At 37.6% G+C, this 27,290-nt stretch overlaps 1 protein-coding gene and 1 pseudogene across 3 annotated transcripts in view; both read left to right on the forward strand.

Moving 5' to 3' along the window:
• CDK14 (cyclin dependent kinase 14) overlaps positions 1-27,290 on the forward strand; it is a 537,486-nt gene that overhangs the window by 435,595 nt on the left and 74,601 nt on the right. For all 3 annotated transcript variants that reach the window (XM_058525247.1, XM_058525217.1, XM_058525227.1), the window contains 2 exons: positions 15,777-15,916; positions 21,358-21,501. In XM_058525247.1, the coding sequence (XP_058381230.1) occupies positions 15,777-15,916; positions 21,358-21,473 (256 nt within the window). In that variant the 3' untranslated portion in view covers positions 21,474-21,501. The remainder of the gene's footprint in view (positions 1-15,776; positions 15,917-21,357; positions 21,502-27,290) is intronic.
• LOC131422693 (protein tyrosine phosphatase type IVA 1-like) lies at positions 992-11,458 on the forward strand (annotated as a pseudogene).

Consider the following 27,290-nt stretch of genomic DNA (forward strand, 5'->3'; position numbering starts at 1 on the left):
TCAAAGGTTGTGCTCGCTTTTAGTAAAGATAGCCTCAGCCTATTCTATGCTTACCATCAAACTACCCTTATAGCACCCATGCCCCCAGATCCACAACCTCCTCCACACGATGAGAGGGAAAGCAGGGCTGGTTGGTCACATTATTCTTTAAGAGATCAGCCTCTTGGAAAAGCCTAGGCACCCCTATCCCACAAGGCACGACAGAGCAACATAGGGAGGGATCATGATGTTCTTGTCAATGCTTTATTAGTAGTGGGCCGTAGGACTGGGCTTCCATGCACAAAGCCAGTTCCCTGCCGTTCTAAGACTGGTGGGCTTTCTGTTCATGGACATGTGAGTTATCTGCAGAGAGATCACTAGACTGAAGTCTCTATAATGTAGCAACTATTTCTGTGTTGGAAACAGCCATTTGCAAACTATAGAAGCAATAGCGATGCTATCCTATGCAGGTTCATATAGGTACAGGGAGAGAAAATGAAAGGTCAGAGGCAAGGACTTGGAACTAGGAGAAAAATGTAAGATACCAGTTCTTAACTCTTCTGGAGCTGGAATACACCCTGCAGATTCATTGCTAAAAATTAGTCCTTAAATTACACATTCTAATGTAGGAGGAAATGGTGTCTTTTGATGGAAATATATGAAATATATTTTTCTAAAAATTTCTCCTCTGATGGGTTCTCATATTTGTAGCATACATTAAATCACAGAGTAGAATAAATTATTTTCCAGGCCTTGAACCACAAAGCCAAAACAAACATAATAAAAAATGTTTTTTCCATATCAACTTTAGCATCAGCCCTGGCCACATAAGACATTACAGTAATCCCTCTCCAAACACACGTTGCACTTGCTCAGAATTCTAGTAGATGTCGGTTTGATATTCTACAGCTCTGAGGTCCCTGGTTCAGATGTTTGTGAGTCTCTACTGGGGACCATTTGAACAGAAGGGTTGGGAGAAGAAAGGAGGATTGAGGATGGCCGAGTAGAAGACATGCATTCGCGCTGTTGTCGTGATCAGTCTGGACTTGAGGTCAGCGCCCTACTGCCTGCTAGGCAGGAGGAAATCAAGACATATGAGGTGGGCCAGGGAAACAGAAACCAATCATGGTGAGCCACAAAATGAGGAAGACACTGGACATTTAGAAAGAGAACAAACATAGAATAAAGGGGAGATTGGCAAAGAGGGGCATATACCTTGGTATGTAACACAGCAAAACACAGTTACAAAATCTTCTTAAAATTAAGAGGCAGATCCTGAAGCATATCTATCAGGAAAATGTTTCTATCTTAAGGTATGTAAAATAATATTGAAAATATTTTTACTTAATTGTTTTATTTTAGTGAGCATTTAAAAATTATGAAAACATTTTTTTGCATAAATTTAATCATGACCTCAGTCCTCCTAGTTTTTTCATTAGTTGTAAATCTCCCAATGAGGTGTTTCCTACCAAACGATTTTCAGGGATATACCCGGATTTGGGAACGAATATTATAGTCTTAAAAGACTCCTTTTACTTATGTAGTAGGGTCAGTTTAATTTTTCACATGTATGGAAGTGGTGGAGAAGTAGCAGTAATGTGTGTTATTAAATACCAATGGCTGCATTTGTTCATGGGACATATGGATGTGCCTACAGCATCCAAATGCTTTGTCTGCATTATCTCATTTAATCCTGAAAATAACTCTCAAATAGTATTCCACTGTTTTTCCAATAGGAATATTTAAGCTTATTTTAGAAAGATAATTTCCCTATCTTCAATTATATTGTAGTCTCAAGAGCAGATCTATAACTATATCCTTCATTTGCCATTTTATACCTGGCAAGGCTGAGACTAGGGTGAGGCAAGTAAGGCACTCACCTTGGGTTCAGCATTTAAGGTTATGCCAAAAAAATTTAGATAAATAGCATTTTATTGCAATGTTTTAAAAAAATCAAAAGATAGCTTCAGTGTTTTCTATCTTCTCCATCAAACAGTCCTTCATTAGCACCCATTCCCCCAGATCCATAACCTCCTCCTTCTTAAATGCCAGTGCTGATGAGGTTGTAGAGAAATGGGTCCATTTATTTACTGCTGATGGCTCTGTAAACTGGTAGACAATGTGGAAAATGTTATGGAAATGTGTTAAAAGCTGTAGGGATGTTCATTCATGGCTCCTTCAAGAAATTTGATTTAGCATCATCTAAATGTTCTGAGTGCTTGGTGAGGTTTCTGTCCTCCTAGAGCTCACCTTCTAGAGTATCGAGGACAATAAACAAGTAATAAAGTAATTTCAGAGAGTGATATGTACATGAAGACAATAAAACAGGGCAATGTGATAACAGGGAATAGTGTTGGCAAGCTGTAAGCCATACGAAGGCTGGGATTTTTGACTGTTTTGTTTACTTCTCTGTCCTTCGTACCTATAACAGAGCCTGTCACATAGTAGGCACTCAAGAAATATGTGTTCAAGAATGAAGGTGCTCAGTGGTAAGAGTATGAGAGTGTGAGGAGAGTGAGAGGAGCTGAGGTATGAGACTGGAGGCAGATGCCGGGTGAGGAACAGCCTTGTAGGCTACAGTTGGAATTTTACTTTCCGTCCAACAGGAAGCCTGGGGAATTATGTTTTGACCTAGTAATTTGACTCTTTGGTGTTTCTCCCAAGGAAATAAATCAAGGGAGTAAAAACGTAGTTGCCCAAAGAGTCTCCTTACTGTGTTGTATATTAAATTTTTAAAAAAGACTTGGTACAAGTTCAACCAAGATGAAGGGAATGGGGAAAGATTTAATAAGTCAGGATTCATGAACTCAGTGGAATATTACACAACAATGTTAGAATGGTATTCTGAAGACTCTGGAAACATAAGGAATGCTTTATATATTTTCTGAAGAAAGCAGAATAAAAAATTATATGCATATAATTATGTCTGTGAACTGTGACTGAAATGTAATACACAAGATGAAAATAGTGTGTTAGGGTAGTAGAATTTTGGGTGATTGCTTTTCTACTTTCCAAAAATTATCTTTACTATTATTGTCACATTATTTTAATAAGAAAAATATGTTGTTTAATTAGTACAGAGTTTCTGTTTGGAGTGATGAAAGGGTTTTGAAATAGATATTGGTGATACTTGAGCGATATTGTGAATGTAATTAATATTACTTAGTTGTACATTTAGAAATGGTACAAATGGCAAGTTTTAGGTTATATATATTTTACCACAATTAAAAAAAAAAGACATATCTTTTATAATCATCAGCATGGTTCAGCAGCCTCCCAAGATGGCCCTCCATGATTCCTGTCTTCTGGTCTTTACACCCTTGGGTAGTCCCTCGCATATCACAGCAGGGTTGTCTTGGTGACTACTAGCATAAGGCAGAAGTGTTTGCACGTTACTTCTGAGGTTAGGTTATGAAAGATTGTGGCTCCTGTGTTAGCTCCTTCTCTGTCTGGTCACTGGCTCTGGGGAAGCCAGCTGCCCTGTCATGTGAACAGCCCTATGGAGAAGCCCAAGTGGTGAGGCCTCCTGCCAACAGCCAAGTGAGTGAGCCACCTTGGGAGTGGATTCACCAGCCCCAGTCAAGCTTCAGAGGACAGTAGCCTTGGACATCAACTTGACTGCAACCTGTGAGAGAACTTTAGCCAGAACGACCCAGTTAAGCTGCTCCAGGATTCCTGACTCTCAGAAATTGTGTGATAATAAATGTTGTTGTTTTTAAAAAAGAAAAGAAAATATAAATATTTTCATCTAACTTCCACTACAGCTGTCCTCATGCATATGCAATAAATACCAACTGTTTTTCTCCTATCCTTGAAGTCATTTTCTCCTCTTTTAACGGAAGTTCTTGGTGCAGCAAAATTTATGAATACAAGTATGTTAAAAGTAAAGCTGTATAATAAAATGAAAAAAATTTTTTCATTGTGGCTCTCCACAGTGTAATAGTCACAAAGCCAAGTGCATTGTTAGGACTTGGCCTAAGATAAAATGCCAATAGTCGTGTTTTTGCAGATGGAGGAGATTTGGTAAAACTAACTACACTATTAAGGGAATATTGAGAGGCAAAGTGAGAATCAAAGTAAATACCACAAGTGAAAAAAAAAGGGCACACTCTCAACAGGATACAGTATTTATGGGTGTCTGAATTTGTTGGTTGTAAAAAATGTTTTTGTTCACTAGAGGGAAAACAAAAAGCTAAAATGACCTCAATATGGACTTGAGTCTGACTTTCAAGTGTTTAAAGAGAGCTTTTAAAATTCATGTTTTGAAAGGAAATTTTATCATGTGAAAAAAATGTATGTGGTGATAAAAATTACAAAGAAATAAAGTGATATATTTGCTCAGACCTATACACACAGGAGTAAACATATCAAATTGATTAAAAAGTCATTATCTCTGCATTACAGACTTATGAGATGTTTTTATTTTCTTTTGTATCTTTTAAGATTTCTTAAAATTCTCTAGGGTGATGGTGTCTTACTTTTACAGTGAGAAAAAAATATGATATAAAGAGAGTCTTTAGAGGGATGATGTAGAGAAGAGAGCACCAGCATTTGAGGCACATACATATACCGTGCCCTGCCCCTCACTTGCTGTGTGATCCCAGCTGTCTTGCTCCTCCTCGCTGAGCCTCAGTTCCCTTGTCTGTATGGAGGGATAATGAAGCTCATCTTATAGCTGGGCATGTAGAATAGGGTGATAACATGGGAAAAGTCTCTAGCACATAGTAAATGTGCAATGAATGCTTCATCTCCTTTGTGTACCTTCCCACAGTAGTGAGAACAAGGGTATCATTTGCTGATGTCATTTGTTCATGTCTTTTGTGATAACCAGAGAAGATCAGATAGTTCAACAGGTTGTTGGTTCAGTGTGCAGTCTAGAAGACACTGTGCAACAGGGAAGGCAGGCAGGAGGCCCCTTGTAGGAGCAATAAGCATTAAAAGGTATTTTGACTTTCTTGCCACAGATCATCGGGCCCTTGTAGAGGACACTCAACTATTCAACAGTCTTAATCCAATTCTTGTTTTATTATTATTTTTCTTTTTGGTGAAGAAGATTGGCCCTAAGTTAACATCTGTGCCAGTCTTCCTCTATTTTGTATGTGGGATACTGCCACAGCGTGGCTTGATGAGTGGTGTGTAGGGCCGCGCCCAGGATCCAAACCCACGAACCCTGGCTGCTAAAACGGAGCACATGAACCTAACCACTACGCCACTGGGCTGGCCCAATCCAATTCTTGTTTTAGACCAGTCCTTCTTTACATCATAATGAAATCTTACATTTTCAAATTACAGATACAACTTCATAAGGTAAAAAAGCTGAAATTAAAGTCCCCAGTGGATATATTCTTCATTTGCCTCAAAGTAAACTTCAATAACCCAGGAGCTCTGACCTAGCTGAATTTTCTTTCATATTGATTTAAATGGGAGAACTGTTTTTGGTGATTTCTCCAATCCTAACCATTTAATAACTTTAATCTACGAGGTAACAATTGTCTTTTTTTAAGGGGTAGGGAAACGTTATCTCTTCTGTATCAGCATAGGGTGCTAAACTGTATATCTTTTGCCTTAAAAAAAAACTTTCTTTTTTGTATTTTCTTATTATCTTGGATCATGTCCTGTCTCTAAGGAAATAAACATGTGAAGAAAGAGTTCTGTGGAATGTTAACTGCACTGGTATTTTTCTTCCTTTTATCATGCCCCAAGATTTGGCAAAGTTGGTATAAATTCACCATGCCTTCTTTAAAAAGCATAGCAGCAAGGCGTTCTTCCTGTAGGAGTCAGACTATAAAAGGTGATTTCCTTTTACTCCATTTGGTTTAAGCCTATAAAAAGCAGTAAGTGAAAAATCTGATATATTTGTTAGGGCATTTATTGCATTACTAAGTTATATTTTCAGTTCTCAGTGAAAGGTTTATTGAGAACATAAACTTTGAAGAGGTTTTGTTCAGGATGAAAGATATATTTTTTTCTTCTCTTTTGGTGAAATAATATCACACAAAATGATGCCTTTCAGGAGCTATTTTTAGCACTGTTTACAGACGGAGGACCACTGTTCTATTCTGGTGAGGCAGCTATCAGCCTCCAAACAGTCTCTGATGATGAGATTGGTAACTTCTGTAGGTTTTTCAGAGGAATGAAAGGCTGTGAAGTTACCATTTTTCATTAACTCAGTTTACCATAATACAGATGCACCAGTAAGTTAAACTGTTTTGCAGGAGCCTTTTATAATGAACATATTTTTCACACTGTCCATGTAATTTGAACTAAATATTTATAACTGATCCATCTGAAATGTAAAACATAAGCCGCTGCTAAAGTTTAATATGTATTGGTTTTTTTTTTGGATAAATGAAGATTTGAATTTGAACCCCTGATTCAATCTTTTATCATCAAAAATGAGAATTGTCTTTTCCAGAAGAAAAACTGCTGTAATCAGCCACTTTGAATTCAGGAAAATTGGATAATCTTTATTCTCTAAGTAGCATAGATATCAAAAACATCACAGGGGTAGAACATTCACTACAATTTGCTTTGCTTCACTCTTGATTTCCTAAAAATGTTTTGAAAACTTGCAAAATAGGTGAAATAATAAGATGCCTATAATCGATTTAAGCAAGTTATAGTAAGAAAAGGTCAATCTTTACAGCAGTCCTGTGAAGTTGGAGAGGGCTGTTAATTTTATCCTGATCTATATCCAGAAGTCAAAAAGGTTACGCTCTGCCTGATGTCCTTCAGGCAACAATGGAATTCCAGATGGGGGTAGGTCATGTGGTTATGAAGGTCTAGTTTATGATTGGATATAATTGTAAACAACTGGGAAGTTGGAAATCAATTCTGTTGAATGCACATCCTTTGAGTTTTGAAGATATTCTATTCCATTCTTATTTATTCTGTCAGTTTTATCCTTCTGATTACAAGGGTTAGTTATTATTAATGTATTTTTGTTTCCTTGACTGAAGTAAACTGTATCCTCTTCTATCCTGTCCTTCAGTCAGATGATTGAAAAGTAACTATTTGTGCCTCTTCTGCTATTAACCACATTATTAAAGTAAAACAGTGAACAAAAATTATAGAATCACGTAATCACTAGTCCATTAAATCTATGAATCTTTTCTTAAACATAACTGAGGTACCAGTATAATTCCTGACAGGTTTGTACTATCCTATATAAGAAAAAGGTCAGTGTTTCACAAGCTCTAATAAATCTTAGAGTAATCTTTAAAAATTATATTGTTTAGGCATGTAGACTTAAAAGTTAATTGCATATGGGTTATAGTATTTTATATAAACTATTAAAAAATAAAATTTTGTAACTCAAAAAGTCACTACCACTAAGCACTGGAGAAGAATTGGAGAGGAAATTAAGGTGGAATCTGCAAAAACAATGCAGTGTAGTTGTTAACTGGTTCTTTCCTATAAGCAGGTTGAATGGAAGCATGATCTACCTTTGTGGTCGTTAAATAAAAATAAGTTTAAATACACAGGGGCTTTTGTTGAAAAGAATATAGCATGAAATTCAGTTGTATTAACCTTCTCCATGAATATTTTATGGTAATATCTGCATTAGTGGATTTAAGAAATATAAAAATGAAAATCTATAACTTCACATTGCCACGTGGGAAAGGCTAGTATAATTATGTCATAAGTTAACCAATTTTTTAAGGCGAGACCACTCTTTGTTTGATTTCATAGAAAAATTAAACATTCAAAGACTTCTCTTTTTCCAGGGAAGGTAGAAAATAGTAATAAATAAAATCAAAGCTAGAGAATTTGGGGGTAATATTATCTAGCTAAGCTCTGAAATCCAAAGCAAGAATTTATTATTTTCCTTTTTCTGGCTCACTTTTTGGCAGTTTATAATACTCTTAAGAGTGTCGGTGCTAGCATTTTCAAAAACTTGATTCATTCACATCCTGCTGAGGGCTCTTCAGCACTTTCTGTACTTTTCCACCAGATAGAGTTTACTGCAAGGGCAACTATGTGTTGAGTAAGGGCTGGATCTGAAGGAAACACCCAGCAGTGCGGATTAGTATGACGGGCTTTGGAGATTATTCATCTTGTCCATGTTAAGGCTGGACTCTCCCTGTTGTCTTTATTTGATATAGGGCAGTGGGGGTGTTAACAAGAATATAGAAAGAATAGTCTCTATAGCAATAGAGTTCAGAATTAAGGGAAGAGAAAGAAACATAGAAAAATGTAAAGTATCCTTAAGGAAAACTTTAAAATAACTCAATAACCTTTACCAACTGGGTAACATACAGCTTGGTGTATAAATAAGCAATAAATCTTTGGCATGACATGTCATAGACACTAAGATTTAAGAGTCAGAAATATGGACACTCTCCATTTTGTAAGTATGACCCTTTGATTATCTGGATCAAATAAAATAACACATGTGAAAGCACTTTGTAAACTGTAAAGCTCCTTACAAATAGCATTATCATTATATAGCATTCTGACAGTCAAGAGGGCTGACCACTATGGGAATGAGTGTCTGCCAGGGAGATTGTGTCATTAAACAGTTTCACTAGAATAAATGAATGAGAATTGAACAATTTTCTGTGCACAACAAAACACAACCTATTTATGGAAACTAATATAAAATGTTGTCTGTCTACCTTGAGAGGAGGAATCTCATTAGTTTTTTTTATAGCAGCGCATTGACAAAGTCTCAGTGTTAAACAATTCTGTGTCCTCATTGTTCATGTAACTGAGAGTCTTACCTCTCGTTTCATTACACAGCCCAACACCTGGAGTTGAGAAGTTCACGGCACAGGCCTGAATCTTTCCTTATATTAGTTTTTATTTTCCCCAAGAATCCAATGTCAGGGATTCCCCTTATATTCTGCTTGACTAGTTACTGACCCCTCTTTGCAAATGCATAAATTTGAGCCTATTTTCTAAAAATCAGTCACTTCTTGAAAAATTAGGGCAGTTTTATGACTGCGTTCCTCCCTCTAAGGCAAAAGCTTTGGTAAGAAGGAGATTAAATGAGCTTTTGCTTTTGATGTGTAGGCAAGAGAGAGTGCGGTATCTGACAATTCTGTTCAGTATGGTTGAGGAAACAGTCAGGCTTGTCTTTTTGGGTGGGTGGCCTTCTTTTCTATCATTTTCAAGAGATCAGTTGTTGTATAATCTGGTGACCAGTGCCCATGTTGGCATCTTTGCCACAGAGACAATATGTGCACTGTCAAATGAAAGGATTCAGGCCCTCTGTCTTTGCTCTGTGGAGAATGCGGCGGTGAGTGAACCGTGAATATAGAGACCCTCCACATCAGTCACTCCAGGTCGCTCTATTTCCAGCTACGTGAGATAAAGCACACTATTATACTCCAGACATAGGCCCACAATGTATGTAGTTCTATCCCATCATAGAATGCAAGTGAGGAATATTCTAGAACTTCTTGTTCCCTTTTATTTCTTTTTACGCTTTTATATGGAATTCAGTATCTCCATTGAAAGCTCTAATAAGTAAATTGAACCTACTACTCTACTTGTTATATCCAGCTTTCATGAGCTAAAACATTAATAAATCCCAGTGAAGATTTTTATAGAGATATTTAGAAGTCAACTCTTGGGAATAAAATGTTGCTTGTCTTAGTTGTTCTACAAGTAGAGGTATCATCAGTTTTAGAGGAAGTCTTTTGGATCTACATTATAAAAAACAAAAAACTTGCAGCCCCAGTTTATAAGACAACTTTAAAAAGACAAGGACCAATTTCCTTCCCACTTCCGAAAAAACAAAGAAAATGACATCTTCTGGGGGATGTATACTTTGAAGGTGTTCCTTAAGGACCAGGACTTGACCTTAAGATATTTTGCTTGAAAACAATTGTTTACTTTTTAAAGTCATGTTTCTCAGGTAAGGTAAAACCTCTGTAGGTGTAGCCATTGATATACTCAGTCCTCAAGCAAACACTCAGTCATTCAACAAATGATGTCCCCACACTGTGCCAGAAACCATGCCTTCTAGGAAGTAGCCCTTTTCACCTTGCCAAGAACCCTGTTCTTCCTCTTTTTCTGCACCATCATTTTCATTCTCCACTTTCAATTTTATCTTCTTACTTCATGGAAAGAACTTCAAAGTTTGTATTTCAGTTACAAAAAAATAGTCTGAGAAAGAATGTCTAAAACATAAGAAGAAAGGTGATTAAATAAATGATAAGTATGGGTAAATCTAAATAATAATAACAATAAGTGTTTAATATGTGTCCTTAAAAAGAAATATGTATATTTTCTATATTTCTATAGAAAATAGAAATAAAATATTAGATAATAACATGAGAGATGGGACTAGTGTCATCAGAATTAAGATGTTCTAATATTCTCATATTGTTTGGCATGGGGATAAAGAAGAAGTTTAACTCTAAACTTTAAATACGTAAATATTAAAAAGTTAAGAAGCCATCTACTTGGAGAACTGAAGGTGAAGGTATAAAGTGTGGAAGTTTCTTCTGATATCCTCGATGGTAAAAAAATACTAAACCAACTTACCCCCAAAGAGGACACCACTAGCCACAGATTGGGCAGTTCTGTGGTGTTCTTGGTCGCGTATTTATTAAGTTTCTGAAGGGCAGTGGAGATTATTGCCTGAAACACAGCATGACCTCTATACAGACAAGTGAGCTATATAGAAACTCATTAATATTCCACCAAGAAGCTCCATAAGAGGGGTTAAGTAGGACACAGGAGGATTGAATTGAGATCAGGAAAGTATTTTACAAGAGTTCTGACCTAGATGGGCTAAACCAGGGGGAACTTCCTTTCTGTTGCCTCATTACAGGATTAAAGAATCACTGCTGCTTGCTAGGAGGTTCATTTCACTTCCCGTTACTCTCAATCTCATACTCAAAGCACTGACAATTCCAAGTGTAGTATATTGCAGTAGACTTCGGTTTCTTTATATCATTCTTTACATCACTTCTGGATTCTGTATTCAAATTTTTTAATTCTTTCATAATCCTATTCAGTGTTTTTTTAACTAAATTAACGTGGCTCAAATGAACCGACCAGCTCTTGTGAAGTCTTACACAGGACAGTCCAACCAGTGCAACCTTAAACAGATTAAGAGGAACTTAAAAAGTGTGGCATTACCACAATAGTAAGAATGTGTGAAGCAACTTGAAACACTGCTCTTGTGAAGAAAGGTGTCCTGGTTCTGGGTCGGCCATTTGATGGTGGCAACTGCCATCCAACCAGACTGTTGATGACTGGTTATGTCTTGTGAAAATGAAGTTTCTTGAAGAATCTGGTGTTGTATCACTGTCATCATGTTGCAGGACTTAGGAGAGCTCTAATGCTTGTTGCCCTAGCATTAATTGAAGGTGGATTGAAATATGAAGATACAGCAAAGTTCATAAGACAAAAGTGGAGTGGAGCTTTTAAAAGCAAGCAACTTTTGTATTTGGAGTATTGTCCTAAAATCCAGCTGTGCTTCATAGATACCAGTAGTCACAGAAACTGCTGTTGCAGTCAATAAAACTGGGCTGCCTGATGCTGTTGCCTTGGAAATGGAACTTAAGACAGAAGCCAATTTATTGTACATATTAGCCAACGTGTGGGCTTGGTGAATGATAAGTCTAATGAATCTTTCATAGGAGTATTGATAAGCAGTTTTATCAGGCCTCAAGCTTGGCAGAATTGCAGCCTCTGTGTTTGGATTATGATCAGCCTGTTTGGAAACTTAGCAAAAGATTCTTACTGTTCAGCGTTTAAAACATGCTTATCATTTTTATCAGTTGACCTTTCCTGAAACCATTCAGTATTGAGTTATAAGTCTTCTTCAAATCTATTCCTGTGACAGAATCTTATCAATATATAAGAAATTTAGACAGATTGGGTGCCAAAATACCCAGCACAATATTTGTATATTTTTAATATCGTACAGAATTAAAATCCTAGGAACTATCCCAATCTAGATTTTCTGTGGCTTATCCCTTCAGTCATTTCGAGCAGGGATAGTAGACCCTATATGGCTATTTGCCTGCTACTTCATGTTTATATTTCCCGTATTTAAAACAGTATACATCAGGTTTGTGTGACCACTGATTTTGTTGGCTTTTCACCAAGTCTTATAATGATTTTTTAATGTCTTTCTATAAATCTCATTTTGTGCTGTTATGAAAACCTCCATTTTGAAAATCACAAACCTCTGGTTGAAAGTTCATGTAGAGTCCACGTCGTACAGAAGCACATATCTTTAATGTTTCCAGACAAACACGTCTCAAAATTAATTTAATGTTTGCACTTTGGAGTGCAACTTAAAAGAGAAGGCCTGAAAAAAGAATGGGAGTGAGTCATTAAGTATTTTTAGCAAAATGGTGTGCTTGTCTTGTGTAGGATGTATGGAATATGCCCTTTAGTTTAGTCAATATTTTTTAAAGGTAGATTATGCTTTGTTGTTGTAGCTAAATTAATTCTTAATTGTAAAATTTTGGAAAATCCTGTGATTTTTCCCATTTTTATTGGAAGTTCTTTGCCAACTATTGCTGTGTGAATTTTTTCCTTTTCTCTCAATCTTTCTTGCAAAAGGAGAAGTTAGTTTCTGCTACTGAATCGAGCAGACATATTTTATATTCCTGTTGAGCTGTGTAACTTAATATTTGTATACTTAATAATTTGTCTTATTATGTAATTGGTAAAATGATGCTGTGTATTAATGTTAATTCAATCATATATACATATATATACACACACACACACACACACACACACACACAGTCTGGAATGTATGATTGTAGTTCTTTGGGAGAAATAATTTGTCAGTGTCCACTAGCTTATAAAAACAGTGCAACAGTTTAAACATCCAAATAAATATTGAAATGCAAAAAAAGGGAAAAAGTAAAAGTTAAGAGTAATCACTAAATACAGGGAAAAAGAATGTACAGTTTCTAAAACAGAAGATGGAAAATGTTGAATTTTAAAACTCAATCCAAATGAAGGCAGGAAAAGGAAAAAAAAAGATAAAGCAAGACAAAAGAATGCAAGATTAAGATGGTAGCAGAAATTCCAAATATATCAGTAATCACAAAATGTAAGTGGACTAAATTTTCTCCTTAGAAGATGGGGATTCAACTGGATAAACATTAAACCCAGGTATATAATATTTGTGAAAAAGATACCTTAAAAAAAGATACCTTAAAAATTTGTGAAAAAGATATGAAACATTAAAAGTAAGAGGGCAATAAAAGGTATGCCAGGCAAATATTGAACAAAAGAAAGCTGAGGTCATTAAATTAATATAAGGAAGAAAATGAACTTTAGCCCAGAAAGCTTTATTAAAGATAAAAAGGGTCACTACGGAAGGATTAAAGACTTAATTTACTAGGAAGAGATAACAGTGCTAGACTGTTATGCATTTAATTACCCAGCTTTAGAATGTATAAAACAAAAATTGATGGAATTACAAGGAAAGATTTAAAAATCTACCGTCACAATGGGAGGTTGCAAACAACAATCACAATCATTCTAACATTCTGATAAGGTATACTTATGGCTTGAGATAAAACTTCCAAATAAGATATCCTGGAAGTGTCATATCTCAGACAACTCAGACAACTTAGGTGGACTCAAAAAGTGGTTCAGGTAATGACAAAGACTCTGATGTTGAAAATGCTTGTGGAGAGTTGGATTAAAAGTGGTTCTTGAAATGCAAGTGAGGAAATAGCAAACTTTCTAAATTAAAATTTTATATATCATTTGAATATTTGTGTACAAACTGAATATCACAAATAAGTATTTGATTATTTCATCAACATTATTAAAGTTAGTCAATTTGGGAGATGGGAAATGAGATCGTCTTATATTGATGAATTCCTTATATTTAGGTTTTTAAGTATTTAATTTAAATGGGATCAACAATCTATTGCAAAAACAAAAATACAGCTATAAATATTTATAAGCCTTCAAAATAGTAAGAGCTTGCCTTAAGTATGCTTTCTGGCTTGTTGGAGCTGGAGGGACTGTAGACATCATGTGGTTCATCACTCTTAGGACAGAGTCAGGACTAAAAGAGTCAGATGTAGTCTCAACCTGGCGCTGTTGTTCCGTTTTATCAAAGCTATATAAAATTGATACCAATGTGTTTTTCACTGTGATTACATATAAACTGTACATTCAATATAAGTGCAGTTTTTACCATAAAGTCTACCTATCTCAAACTTTGCATTTGATATTTTTAAAAAATATTAATGAAAAGTTTATAATAGTGAGAGAGTCTTAGAAAGAGGGAGGAATTATTTGGATGGCCCTAGCCCCTCTTAAAGGAAAGAAAAAAAAACTGTAGAGAATTTTGAAAATGCCTCCTCTTCCTGAGGACTAATTTCTCTTTGCCACGTAGAGACATTTGAAACCAATCCATTGATCCGTTTTTTAAAAACAGCCATTGTAGCAGCCAAACACCAAATGGAAGTTAGAGAGAAGCTCTCTTAGGTTGGATCTTTGGAGTCATATTTTTCTTTGCTCTTCTCCTTTTCTCTTCCTCTACCCAAGTTCATTACGTCCTTTTCTCTTCCTCACTCCTAATCCTACCCACCCCCATAACAATTTTAAATCAGTACTAAAGAGCTCTGGAGGAGGGGAAGGGGGTGAATTGATGGTCGTTGAGGAAAGATGTTTGTTGGCTAATTGCATGTTTTGTAGTTTTAAGGCTTTTGAAAAAATACCCACTGGCAAATGCAGCTTTCCTTCACAGTCTTCTGGCTGCCTCTGAGAGTCACTGCACTTATTGCACCTTGTTGCAGAAACTCGGGAATCCAGGGGTAAAAGCCTTTAGAAATGATCTGAGAGCATCACAAATGCAAACCACTTTAGAGTTATAATTCTGGATGAGTTTGAATCTGCTCAACCTACTAATTGAGCCATCCGTTAGCTTCTCCACCTCCCACGTAGCTTCCACTGCTGTTAGATGGGAACAGAATTACCTTATTGGACTATAATAAATAGAGAGAGTGTGAGAAGTGTCTAGGAAAGTGCTGGACACATGTTCAACTATCCATAAATGGCAGCCACAATTAGGAGTACTTTTGTTATTATTATGTTAGTTATCTGGCTTGATTGCACTGAGCAGTGAAATAGAGATTCTATGAAAAGCAAAGCTGGGCTGGACTGTGTGGTCTGCTACCTATTTAAAAGTTGTACCGCATGGAAGACTTTACTTCTCTGCTTTTTTGGTAATCTTGAGACATATTTGCTATCTACTGTTGTTTTAAAGGTCATCTTGAAATGATTCAGCCTCATATGGTTTAAGCATATCCCCTTTGTTAACCTGCATGTTAATATTTTGCTTGTTGATATTTGACAGTGTACTTATGCCAATAATTTTATATTCAGTGTAAGAAAGTGTAAATTCTTAGAGGAAAAGTAACTTTAGTAACTAGAGAATTTAATATCAGTTTTATTCTAGTTATCCTAGTTATTTTGTATTAATTTTCCCATAAATGTATCCAGATGTGTATGCAGTCCATAGATTCTATGAACAAATTCTGGCAACTGTTTGATAAATTGTCATCTGAAATTTTCTACCTCTGGACCTAGTTCTATCCTTAAAGTATCAACTCTTTGCTTACAGTAGAAGTATTTTAAATCAATGAGACTAGGATATCAAGAGTAAAAGCCACTTTAGAGTAACAGATACTCTAGGAACCAATGTGAATTCTGCTTGTGTTTATTTTCCACAGGGAATTTAACTTGTTTTCTTGGCCAGGAATAAAGTCCAGAAAAATTAGGTGAGCCTTATGCTTTATTTAGTGGATTTTCTTGTTTGGTCTGATTTCTCTCTTTTTTGCTTGTGTTTTTAGGCTCAGCTATGTGAATCATGCAGAGGATCTGGCCTCCAAGCTCCTACAGTGTTCTCCAAAGAACAGACTATCGGCACAGGCCGCCTTGAACCATGAGTATTTTAGTGACCTGCCCCCTCGGCTATGGGAACTGACCGACAGTGAGTATGACAAATCCACAACATCCAATCAAAGCAAGGACATCATTTTAATGTCTATGTGTAACATACATATAGAGAGATTTATATGTGCATTTGTAAGAGTATGTATGTTTGTGTATGCATTACATGTATACATATATTTGTGTGTGTCTATGTATATATATATAGAGAGAGAGGGAGAGAACAGGGGAAGGGGGATTGTGTGTGTGTATATTTAGTGGAATCCTGCCATTCAATTGCTAGCTTACCAGACACAGGAAGAAAATGGATTCCTTTTTTGCTATCTCTGCTCTGCAGTCTGCAGCTGCATGTCTTTGTATTTGATTATGTGTGTGTCCAAAAAAATGATCTGAGAAGTCGTAAAGGAAAAGGAAAATATGATTTACATATTTAGTGCTTTATGCATACAGTAATTTTTAACTGGCTACAGTACACAGAAGAGAAATGATTTATTTCTGTTTGATTCTCAGAGACCATCTTGGTTGTAACAATAACCTTAAAAAGGGCTGCCATGCAGTGAACTGACGAACAGAGTTGGCAATTGGCTAATGCATTGAATTGACATGTAAGAACTGAAGACATGTAATTCATTTTAACTACAAATGCTCTTGGTACTCATACAGACAGCTCTTCTCTGGATCTTTTAAAACAAAACACATTCCTGGGTGGGTTTTTGTTTTGTTTTTACAAAAGTGTTCATATTTACACAGCCTTTTTCAATTACATTTTAAATATTTGCGGGAGGATTTATGGCTGGGAGGATCTCATCTTTCTTCCAAAGTGTGAAACAGAATTCTTGTGAAATTTTTCAAAATGCTATTACAGTAAGAACATCTTTGTTCAATGGTGATACATCTTTCCAAATGCAAATTAGAGATATTTCTTCTCATACTCTTTTCTGATTGCCTTAAAAATTAGTATCTGCATATATGCATAGATACTTACAATATGCTAATCCTTGGGTATATATTACTTACCATAGATATGCATAAAGTTATTTCTTTAATCTCTTAGACTTTAGATTTTTCCCCACATTGTAGTATTGGATTCTCCTTGACAACAATAGCCGTTTATTTTGGAACTAAGAAACAGCTCTTCTTGGGTATTCCTAACCTAAATCTTTTTTGATATCCCACATTTAAATTCTAATTACGTTTTTTTACCCTAGCTACATTAATATAATCTAATATAGTAGATATATTAATCTACTACTATTAATATGTTAATATAGGTATATTAATCTGCTCCTCCTCCTATGCTTAGTAAATCTTCTTTAACATTTCGGATATTTCCAGTCCATATTTATTCTGTATTCTTCCTTACTTCCTTTCTAAAAAATCTACCCATTGACCATTACAATAGCTAACCTCATTTAAAAAAAAAAAAGATGAAATCCCTATGGAAAAATATTGAATTGGTGACACATCTTCCCATACTGAAAAAAAAAAATGATGCAAATAGGCTCCTTTGTTTATGGCTCATCAAACTCAAATATATGGTTTGTTTTCCCATTTAGTATAACTTGTAACTTGGTATCACTCGTCCTTGGTGACATCTCAATCCCATCTGACTCAATGATTGAGTTTAAGCCAGGATTTTGATGGTCTATGAATTCTAAATTCTGTAGTAGTACTTTTCTGTTAATATGGACTTATTACCCACTTGCCACTTAGTTTATCAGCCAGTGGTTAAATCCAGTTTCTATCAGTAAGTAAATGCCTACACATTATCACTCGGCAGCAGGCTGCCAGCGGAGACAGCCTTGTCCCCATCATTAACAAGCACAATGTATGCAGAACACCAGAGGGGAATTAAAACCACAAAAAATACCTCAGGGTGGTATTTTTAATATGAGAATTTAATTTGTAATTTCACAGATTAAGAATTTTGGCTGCATTAATCCCTTTATCAGCTCACAGCAGGCTATTTGCAGAAGCATAACCATAAGGCGATATTCATTGGCAGAAACACGTCTTTGCATAACGTTAAACATCAGGAGCAGTGAAACCTTTTGAAGGGGGGAGAATAAAGATGAAAAATCATTATATTTTTAAAGCAAGATTCTGCTAAATGCCTCCGGTAACAATTTTGAGTTACAGAAATGCTATTTCTGTGTCTAGTAGATAATCATTATGAAGCATAAATCCAGTTGCAAGAAAGGACAATCGCAGTATTAAATACTACGGTCATTTCCATTTAGAACAACGTGGTAGTCCTTTAAACATGTTTACAAAACAAAGAATTTCTAGACTTTGGAGGTTTTGGGAACTAGTTCTTTTAGGTGAAGTGACTGGTTTGGGTGACTCTGTTATCTATGTTAATATTCTGCAAACTCTATTTAGAAATTCTTAAAATTAAATTTTACTGAAGTCTTATAAAAGTTCACCACCTGGCAAATGGCAGCAGCAGCAGCAGCAGCAATACCCTCATGTGCTCCCTTTCCGAGGGGATTTGGAGGGAGGTCCAGAAGTGTTGGGAAGTAGTGTTGCAGAACCAATAAATGGATTGTCTTAGCAACCAGATTGTGGTTTTTGAGTCATCAATTCCAGGAAGCTCACTGTATTAGTCTGCCAGGCTGCTATTACAAAATACCATAGACTGGAGAGGCTTAAACAACTAACATTTCTCATGGTTCTGGAGGCTGGGATGTCCAAGATCAAGGTGCTGGCAGATTTGGTTCCGGGTGAGAGCCTCTTCCTGGTTTACAGACAGCCATCTTGCTGTATCTTCATATGGCAGAAAGAGTGTGATTTCTTTCTCTCTTCTTCTTATAAAGCCACTAATCTCATCATGAGAACCCCACCCTCATGAGCTCATCTAACCCTAATTCCTACCCAAAGGCCCCATCTTCAAATACCATCTCATTGGAGGTTAAGGCTTCAACGTATGAATTTGGGAGGGACACAATTCAATCCATAGCACTCGCATTCTTAAAGATAGCTCATAGCCTTTTTTTAAAAGAATGCCCACAAAAGGAAAACACTTCGGCCAAAAGCAGAACCGGGTTAAAAGGAGAAGATTGGAACACAAATAAGTTCAAAGTGGGCTGGAGCCTTCTTGACCTACTTTAGTATATCAGATTTTGCGAGAAGGGCATCAAGTGTTGTCAGAGCCTTGGTTACACAGAGTACTGTAGTCATTCCATGGATTAGTATAAATATGAAATTCTGTGCTTATGCCAGACTCTTCTTTGCTTTGGAAGAACATATAACAATATAATGTCTTTATTTATTGTACTATTCTTTAAAACCTCACCAATTTACATAGTACCAAAATTTAGAAGTAATGTATTAATGTGTCACCAAAGCAGGAATTATAAATTCATCAAGCAAGAATAATGGTACAGTTACTTGGGGATCTGGCAGTTAAAGCTGGCTAATTCTGGTAGCACCCAGTCATTCTTCCTCTATCCCAAAACCCCAACAGCCTTGCCCCACTTCTTCACAAAGATTTAATTGCAGGGAAGTAAATGGAGGGCTGATTTAGAAGAAATTCATTACTTTTCCCAAATACACCACAGGGCATTCTCCTGTGTATACTATCAAGTTACGTAAATTATTGAAGCTGAACTACCCTTGTCAAAGTAAATGAACAAAATACACTTCATAGCGCAGAGTCCTTGATTTTATTAAATTCATTTGCTAATTCACAAAACTCAGATCTACAGTAAAAGAAGGCCAACAAATTGGTGCAGTGTGAAGAGCACTGAACTGGGAATCAGACCACCTGGATTCTAGCTTCAGCTCCGCTGTTAACTAGCTGGCCAACTTGGAACAAGTGCCTCAGTCTCTGTGGGCCTCTGATTTCTCAGTTAGGGACACAGTGATCCCTAAGGACCTTTCCAGCTCTAATGTTTGTAGCTTTTCCTACTTATTCCTAAATATGTTCTATATATTATCCTAAAACAACATTATGCCATTAATGTAGCTCCCATGCCATGTTTTTAAAAATAAAACAAACACACCCAGTTCAAATTTATTTACTGCTTCTAGTTCCTAGACTTCCATTCTCTTGTGAATCCTTTTGAACCAGGCTTTTGTGCCCAAGACTGATGTTTTCCAAGTCTCTATCCACTGGTCTTTTCCCAGCCTCATCTTGATTCATCAGCAGAATTCAACACAATTGACCACCATCTCCTCCTAGTAACATTCCCTTCACTTGGATTCCAGGACAGGACTCTCTCATAGCTTTCCTTTAGCCTCCCTAAACTCTCGTTTTCAGATTCCTTTGAGGATTCCTCCTCATCCTTCAGACCTCTCGCTGTTAGAGTGCCCTGGGGCTTCATCCTCAGATCTTTCTGTCTGCATACACTCCCTAGAGCCTGGATGATCTCATCCAGTCTCATGACTTAAATATCATCTATACACTGACAGCTTCCAAATTTCTATCTTCAGTCCCATCTTCCCTGACTCCAGACTTGCATAGCCAACTGACTACTCAGCATCTCCATTTGGCTGTCTAGTAGGGATCTCAAACTTAGTATTGCCAAAACTGAATTCCTGATCTTTTCCACCAGACTTGCTCCTTCTGTAGTCTTCCACTGTCAATATCATTCTTCCAGTTGATGGAAGTTATCCTTGACTCCTCTTCTTTTGTCACACCCAAACCCAATTTTTCCACAGACCCTGTGGGCGCTACCCTTAAAATACACCAAGAATCACACCACTCCTCCCCTCTCCACTGCTGTCACCCTGCCCCACGTCACTCACAAGCTCCTTTCACCTGTATTTTTACAATAGCCTCCTAACTGTTTTGCCTGCTTCTCTTCTTGCTCCTTAGAGTCAAGCTCTTGCTGTTTCCTCTTTCTACGGTTTGTACTCGCTCTTCCTCTAGGTATATGCGTGGCCTGCCCTCTCACCTCCTTTGGGTCTTTGCTCAAATGTAGAGAAGTGAAGGGAAGCCTTCACTGGCCTATTTCCGCCCCAGCACTTTCAATTTCTTTTCCTTGCTTTGTTTTTCTTCATAACTCTGACTACTAGTTGATATATTTATTTGATTGTTTATCATCTGTCTCCCCCAAATAGAATCTACAAGAACAGGTTCTTGTAGGTTTTCTGATTTATTGTTCTGATTTCTTGTTCTGATTTATATACTGCAGGATTCCAAAAGCCTAGAACAGCATGGGGCTCAATAAATATTTCTCCACTGAATGAATGAAAGAATGGCATGAAGAAAGGTCAAAATATGTTGTTTCCAAATCCAATTTAGTTGTTCTAGATCCAAGAAATGTGAGAGATAAACTGAGCTGTGGTTCTGAGAGGAAGGCAGATTATCCTGTCATATGTGTGTATAAATCTGGGTGTGGCTATGACCATCAACACATACCATGATGTTCCGTGTGCTGCACATCCAGAATTGCATCTCAGTCTCCATTTTTAAAAAGAAAAGATTATAAATACATCTATAAATATATAAATGAAAACTTTTCATTCTATCCACAGTGTCTTCTATTTTTGCTGTCCCAAATGTAAGACTGCAACCAGAAGCTGGAGAAGGCGTGCGGGCCTTTGGGAAAAACAACAGTTATGGCAAAAGTCTATCAAATAGCAAACACTGATGAGCACAGCGTTCTCAAGAGAGCACAGGTAAGATGACCTACTTTACTTGGAAAGTAATGTTGAATAGATCTTTTAAATGAAATATTACAGATAAAATTTTTTTGTATCTTATGAACCTCTTGTGTTGATTATGGCAGTCATCACAGATTCTGCTGAGGCAGAGTACAGTCAGTCATTTCCACATTTTCAGGCATCTACTGGATTCTAACGAAAATTGTATTTTATTTATATAGTCATAAGCAAACCGCTTTAGTCATAAGCAAATCATTTTAACTACTCACACATTCTTCATTGAGGTTAGAAAAAGGTTAACCTTGGGTGTATCTAAGCCACAGACCTGCTTTGTTTGGCCCACACAATTTTTTTAATTAGTTGCTCTCATTTTAAAATGGGGAGATATTAAACAAAGTCTGGATTTCTGGCTTTTCTTGAAAAATCAGCAACTCTGGCAATACTGCGCTCACATTCCTGCCAGAAGTTTGTGTGGGTAGCTGAATTGTGGCTGCCTCCCTTGGAAGGGATGTGTGCCCCCTAGTTTAGCTGAATTGTGGCTGCCTCCCTTGGAAGGGATGTGTGCCCCCTAGTTTAGCTCAGCTGCCACGTGGGCCTCTTCACCCATTTCTGATTCCTGCCTGCCCCTAGTACAGACCTTATCATGGTGAAGCTTTTCTTTTTTTCCTATTCGATTCCTTGACCTGTACTATTCTGCAGATAGGAAGCATAATCTAAACAAGGCAATCTCTAGGCGTGTCAGCCCATCCCACTCATCACACATGCTTAATAGAAACAAGCATAAGACGGCAACTTCTGAAAAGGCTGTGTCTTTATTGCCAGATGGAATTGTCTGGGTTTTTGGGAATTTTGTACCTATATATATATCTTTTCATTTAATGTAATGTAACTCTGAAGCAGATAGAGAGCAAACCTTGTGTGGAGAAGGCTTTTTATTTGCTAGCCCATATTTGCTCCTTGCTCATGTGGATGTTCAATAATTAAATGTTCAAGTGAATCCGAGCAGTGCGGGAGCTCCTCTTGCTCTCTCTCTCTTAATTTGAAGTATGTTAACAGGCTGAATTGTCAGCACGGTGAAGAGAGCAAATTAAACTGTCCACATTGTCTCATGATTTGCCAATAGTCTGAGGTATTTTTGGACTTAGTTTCTGCATACACTCAATGTGGGGGCCAGTTTTGGCCTCTCCAGAGTATGGTGGTGATTTATGAATGATTTGGAGACAAAAGATTCCCAGATAAAAGATGGTGTGTAAATGCCAGTCAGGAAATATTACTCATAGACTTGCCACACCATATGTGAGAGTAAGAGTCTTCGTTCTTCAGGTTATTTCTCCCTATTGGATAAAAAGTTACCTGGAAGCACAACCTCACTCACCCAGTAGCGTTTGTATTCCCATTCTGAATTTCAGTTGGTCAGACAAAGAGTGGGGCTGAGTTTCTGACCAGTTACCTCTTGTTCTGAGAATGGTTTTAATTCATGAAGGTTGCAGCATATGTTTTTAGAAGTATTTAACCTGCATTACCATAATGAGGGCCCCTGGCTTTATAAATCCCTTAGCCAATTCAGTAGAACGAAACAAAAAGTGGATTTTATTTGTGCTGCTCCCTCATACACGCATGCACACAACCAAGTCTGAATTTCAATCACAGGACTATGTCCTTTCTTCTCAGCTCTTTGACCTGTGCCTGGCCAGTCAAAGCAGGTAGAACATGTTTCAGGGCAGCTTCTCCTTGTAAAATCAAATCAAGCTCACTGGACAGAAGCAATACCCATAAGGTCTCAAATATTGCTAATTGAAAAGAGATTTTTAAAAGGCTCTCAGAATTGCAATCATCAGTATTTGAAAGCCTTTACAAAAATGTATTTTCTTTTCAGGATATTTTTTAAACTAATTTAAGGCTATATCTGCACGATGGAAGCACTTCCTCGAGAATTATTTGATAATAATACAAATATTTTCTCTATGAGGTTTGTATTTTTCACATCAACTCTTTTTTTTTGCTGAGGAAGATTCTCCCTGAGCTAACATCTATTGCCAATATTCCTCTTTTTACTTGAGGAAGATTGTCCCTGAGCTAACATCTGTGCCAATCTTCCTCTATTTTGTATGTGGGACGCTGCCACAGCATGGCTTGATGAGCGTTGTGTAGGTCCACACCCAGTATCCGAACCTGTGAACCCCGGGCCACCAAAGCGGCATATGCAAACTTAACCACTATGCCACCGGGCTGGCCCCTCACATCAACTTTTAAAGCTTTAATATTATTATTGTTTTTGTTGTTTTCTTCCAAATCCAAATACTTCAGCTTGATTCAACACTATATGGAAACATCTAAATTTTTCTTTTCGCAGGATAGCTGCAGGAAAGCTGAATTCTAAAAGTTTTCTGTCAGCATAAAAAGCAATAGTTTTAATTTCTCTCCTTTGTGGGATTTTAGTTTTAATCAAATGGGACTATCTTAGAGATCAAATAATATAGCCTATATATTGGCCTGCTTCATCCTGTGCAGTGGCCTTTTTCTGACCAGTAGCTGAATATCAAATTATAGACAGAGAGCAAAAAATCTACATAAATAAGAGTATTCACAGAGAAAAGCATGTAATTCCCTGGATTTCGATTTTGTCGTTGATGAATTAATTAGCTGTTTAAAGAAGGCTGTGGCGTCTTAAATTTTCCTCCTATGTCCCAATTCTTTGTAAAGCCCAAAGAGATTGAGAAGGGGAGGGAGGGGGAAGAGGATGGGGGCGCAAAGAGGCTGGGACTGTAATCTAGCACTTCAGCCACCTCTTTTTGGGGATTACACAGACGTAAATGTGGAAAATGCATTGTATCACTGCTGTTTTTGAAATGATGGAGGACAGAGTAGACAGGAGTGTTTCAAGTCCTAATGTTTCTCTCATACCTCAATGCCAAATTGTTTCCACACTTGCATTCTAAGGTCACTTCATTGTTTAGTTAAAATACTGGATTTGCGGGGCCGGCCCGGTGGCGCAAGCGGTTAAGTGCGCACGTTCCGCTGCGGCGGCCAGGGGTTCGCCGGTTCAGATCCCGGGTGCGCACCCACGCACCACTTGTTAAGCCATGCTGTGGCGGCATCCCATATAAAATAGAGGAAGATGGGCATGGATGTTAGCCCAGGGCCAGTCTTCCTCAGCAAAAAAGAGGAGGATTGGCATTGGATGTTAGCTCAGGGCTGGTCCTCCTCACAAAAAAAAAAAAAAAAAAAAAATACTGGATTTGCATAAACTGGCCTTAGTGGAAAAGCTAATGAGAAGCACTTTTCTTTCAGAGTCCAGTAACAAAATTAAATGAAAAGAAAACCACATGCACCTAAGTTAAAAATGGGGTAGGTGCCACTGAATGATCAAAATACCTTGCTGCCTACATTTTGTTACCCTCTAAGGAAAGTAATAGACAAAGGTTTCATAGATTGTCCCCACTCTTTTTATCAGCATTGAAGGGTAAGACCCTCTTAAAATCTGAGAGAACCTTAAATGGGCACAGAAATTCTCCCCAAGGAAAAGACCAGAAGCTGTATTGAATACACGTCCATTAGCATCACTTAAATTTATGCGCAGTGATCCAAACACATCACTATGTTGGGCTTAATTTTTCAGTCATTCTAAACTGAGACAGGAAGTGTCTCAGTCTCCTTCAGACCTCACTCGGTCTCCTTCTCCTTTTACTGAACATGAGGGATAAGAATGGCCTCTAATCTTTTAGACAGATGTTTTATAATTTTTCTGAAATGGTATGTGCTCATTATAGAATATCTCTTTTCAGTGAATCAGGTGGTCTTCAGACCCTATTAAATTTATAATAAATATCCAAGTATGTGTCTACTACATGAAAAACATTTTATTTGGTTCAAGCACAGAAGTTAACCACATGCATATTTTGGTGACCCTCTCCTTGCCTTTCAGCATGTTATCTTTGCTAATCAACATTACTTAAGTGTTATAAGACAACGAAAGAAATGTGTTAGACTCTCTCCACTTGGCTCAGTCATCAAGCAATAATTTCCTGAAAGTAGGCTGCCAGATAAACAGAGTAGAATGCATAAATTGCTCAAGAAATTTTAACTAAATAAGATAAAGATTTTTTAAAAACCCAACTGCAGATGGAATACACTGCATTTGTGCTTAATGCTGTGTGGCATCACCATCTGCACATTCCGTAGAGCATGTTCTCTCACCCTGGGGTGCCAAAACCCCTGGGGAGTTTTTAAAAATCCAGGTTCCTGGGGCCCATGAATCTGCATTTTTAAGAACCTCAGAGGATGTTGGTACAAGTGGCCTTTTAACCATCTATAATGAAGTCTTCAGTAAATATTCAAGAATTGTATATTTATGAAGTAAAATAATCCACTGATTTGAGTGAGGACTGGATAAAGACAAACTCGAAAACTCAATCCCTCCCCTTTGTTTTTTTGAGAAAGATTGGCCCTGTGCTAACATCTGTTGCCAATCTTCCTCTTTTTTCTTTTTTCTCCCCAAAGCCTCAGTACATAGTTGTGTATCTTAGTTGTAGAGTTGTAGCTCTCCTATGTGGGACGCCGCCTCACAATGGCTGGATAAGCGGTGTGCAAGTCCGCGCCCGGGATCCGAACTGGCGAACCCTGGGCCGCCGAAGTGGAACACATGAACTTAACCGCTACGCCACCAGGCAGGCCGCATTCCTTCCCTTTTTTTTTAACAAAGCGTAGTGTAGAGCTGTACTGTCCAGCACAGTAACCACTAGCCACATGTGCCTACTTTAATTTTAATTAATTTAATTAAATTACGCTATTGTTTCCCCAGTAGCAGTGCCACGTTTCAAGTACTTGATAGCCACACACGGTTCATGGCCACCGTATTGGACAGGGCAGATATAGAACATTTCCAGCGTCACAGAACATTCTACAGGACAGCACTGGTGAAGAGCATTTCCCTACCTGCCTTTTGAAAGAGCACTCAGGAAAATTAAACTGCATTCAATCAGTAAAAATATGTTCCAGTTCTAGATTAGCCACTTAAGAGAAGCTCAAAATGTGTGAGGAAAAGAAATGCCCCAGTGAGGAAAGAGGCATGTTGCAAAGTGAGCGGGACAGAGACGGATCACTGAGAATGACAGAAAGAGCTGTGCCCACAGGAATGGGAGAGACCAGGAGAAAGTGGGTGTTGGGCTCTTTCAGGGGAAGACACGGTCAGGTTTCCTCAGTTAACGGTGGTGGTCTCTGTTGAGGTTGCTCCTCAGGGAAGTGAGGAAGAACAGGTTGACAGTCCAGGTAGCTGCACAGGCAGGCCTCACAAAGACTGAGCGTCCGTCAGAATCCAACAGGAGCGTTAGTTTGTCTGCCATCTCAATTGCCACCTCAACTCTGGTAACTGCTCCTGGAGAAACAGCCGCCTCTTGCTCTCCTCCATGCTGTGACATTATGGCAGCTCACTTTTTCTGTCTGCATCAACTAACATTGCTTTCATTTTCTCTCCATCTTGTAACTTCTGCTAACTTGTTTCTGCTTATTCATGAATACTGCTTATTGTCATGTCTCTTTGTGCCTCTATTTCTGAGGCAGTCTATTGCTGAGCACTTTTTCTAGATTCAAACCCTCCTCTCAAGCAGCTCTGATTGGTGTAACCATCACTGTGAAGTAAAGAGCAAGGCTTTGAGCAAAGCTGTTGAGTCAGTCACCCCCATATAAATTGCTGGCTGACGGTGGACTGCCCTAGGTCAGGTCATGAGCCCTGACCCAGTCAGCTGAGCTGCGAACTGGGTGGCCAACCCTTTCTTAAGGAACCCCTGAATAGAGGGCTCTAGGCT

The sequence above is a fragment of the Diceros bicornis genome, chromosome 3 (assembly GCF_020826845.1).
Source record: "Diceros bicornis minor isolate mBicDic1 chromosome 3, mDicBic1.mat.cur, whole genome shotgun sequence".
Lineage (NCBI taxonomy): Eukaryota > Metazoa > Chordata > Mammalia > Perissodactyla > Rhinocerotidae > Diceros > Diceros bicornis.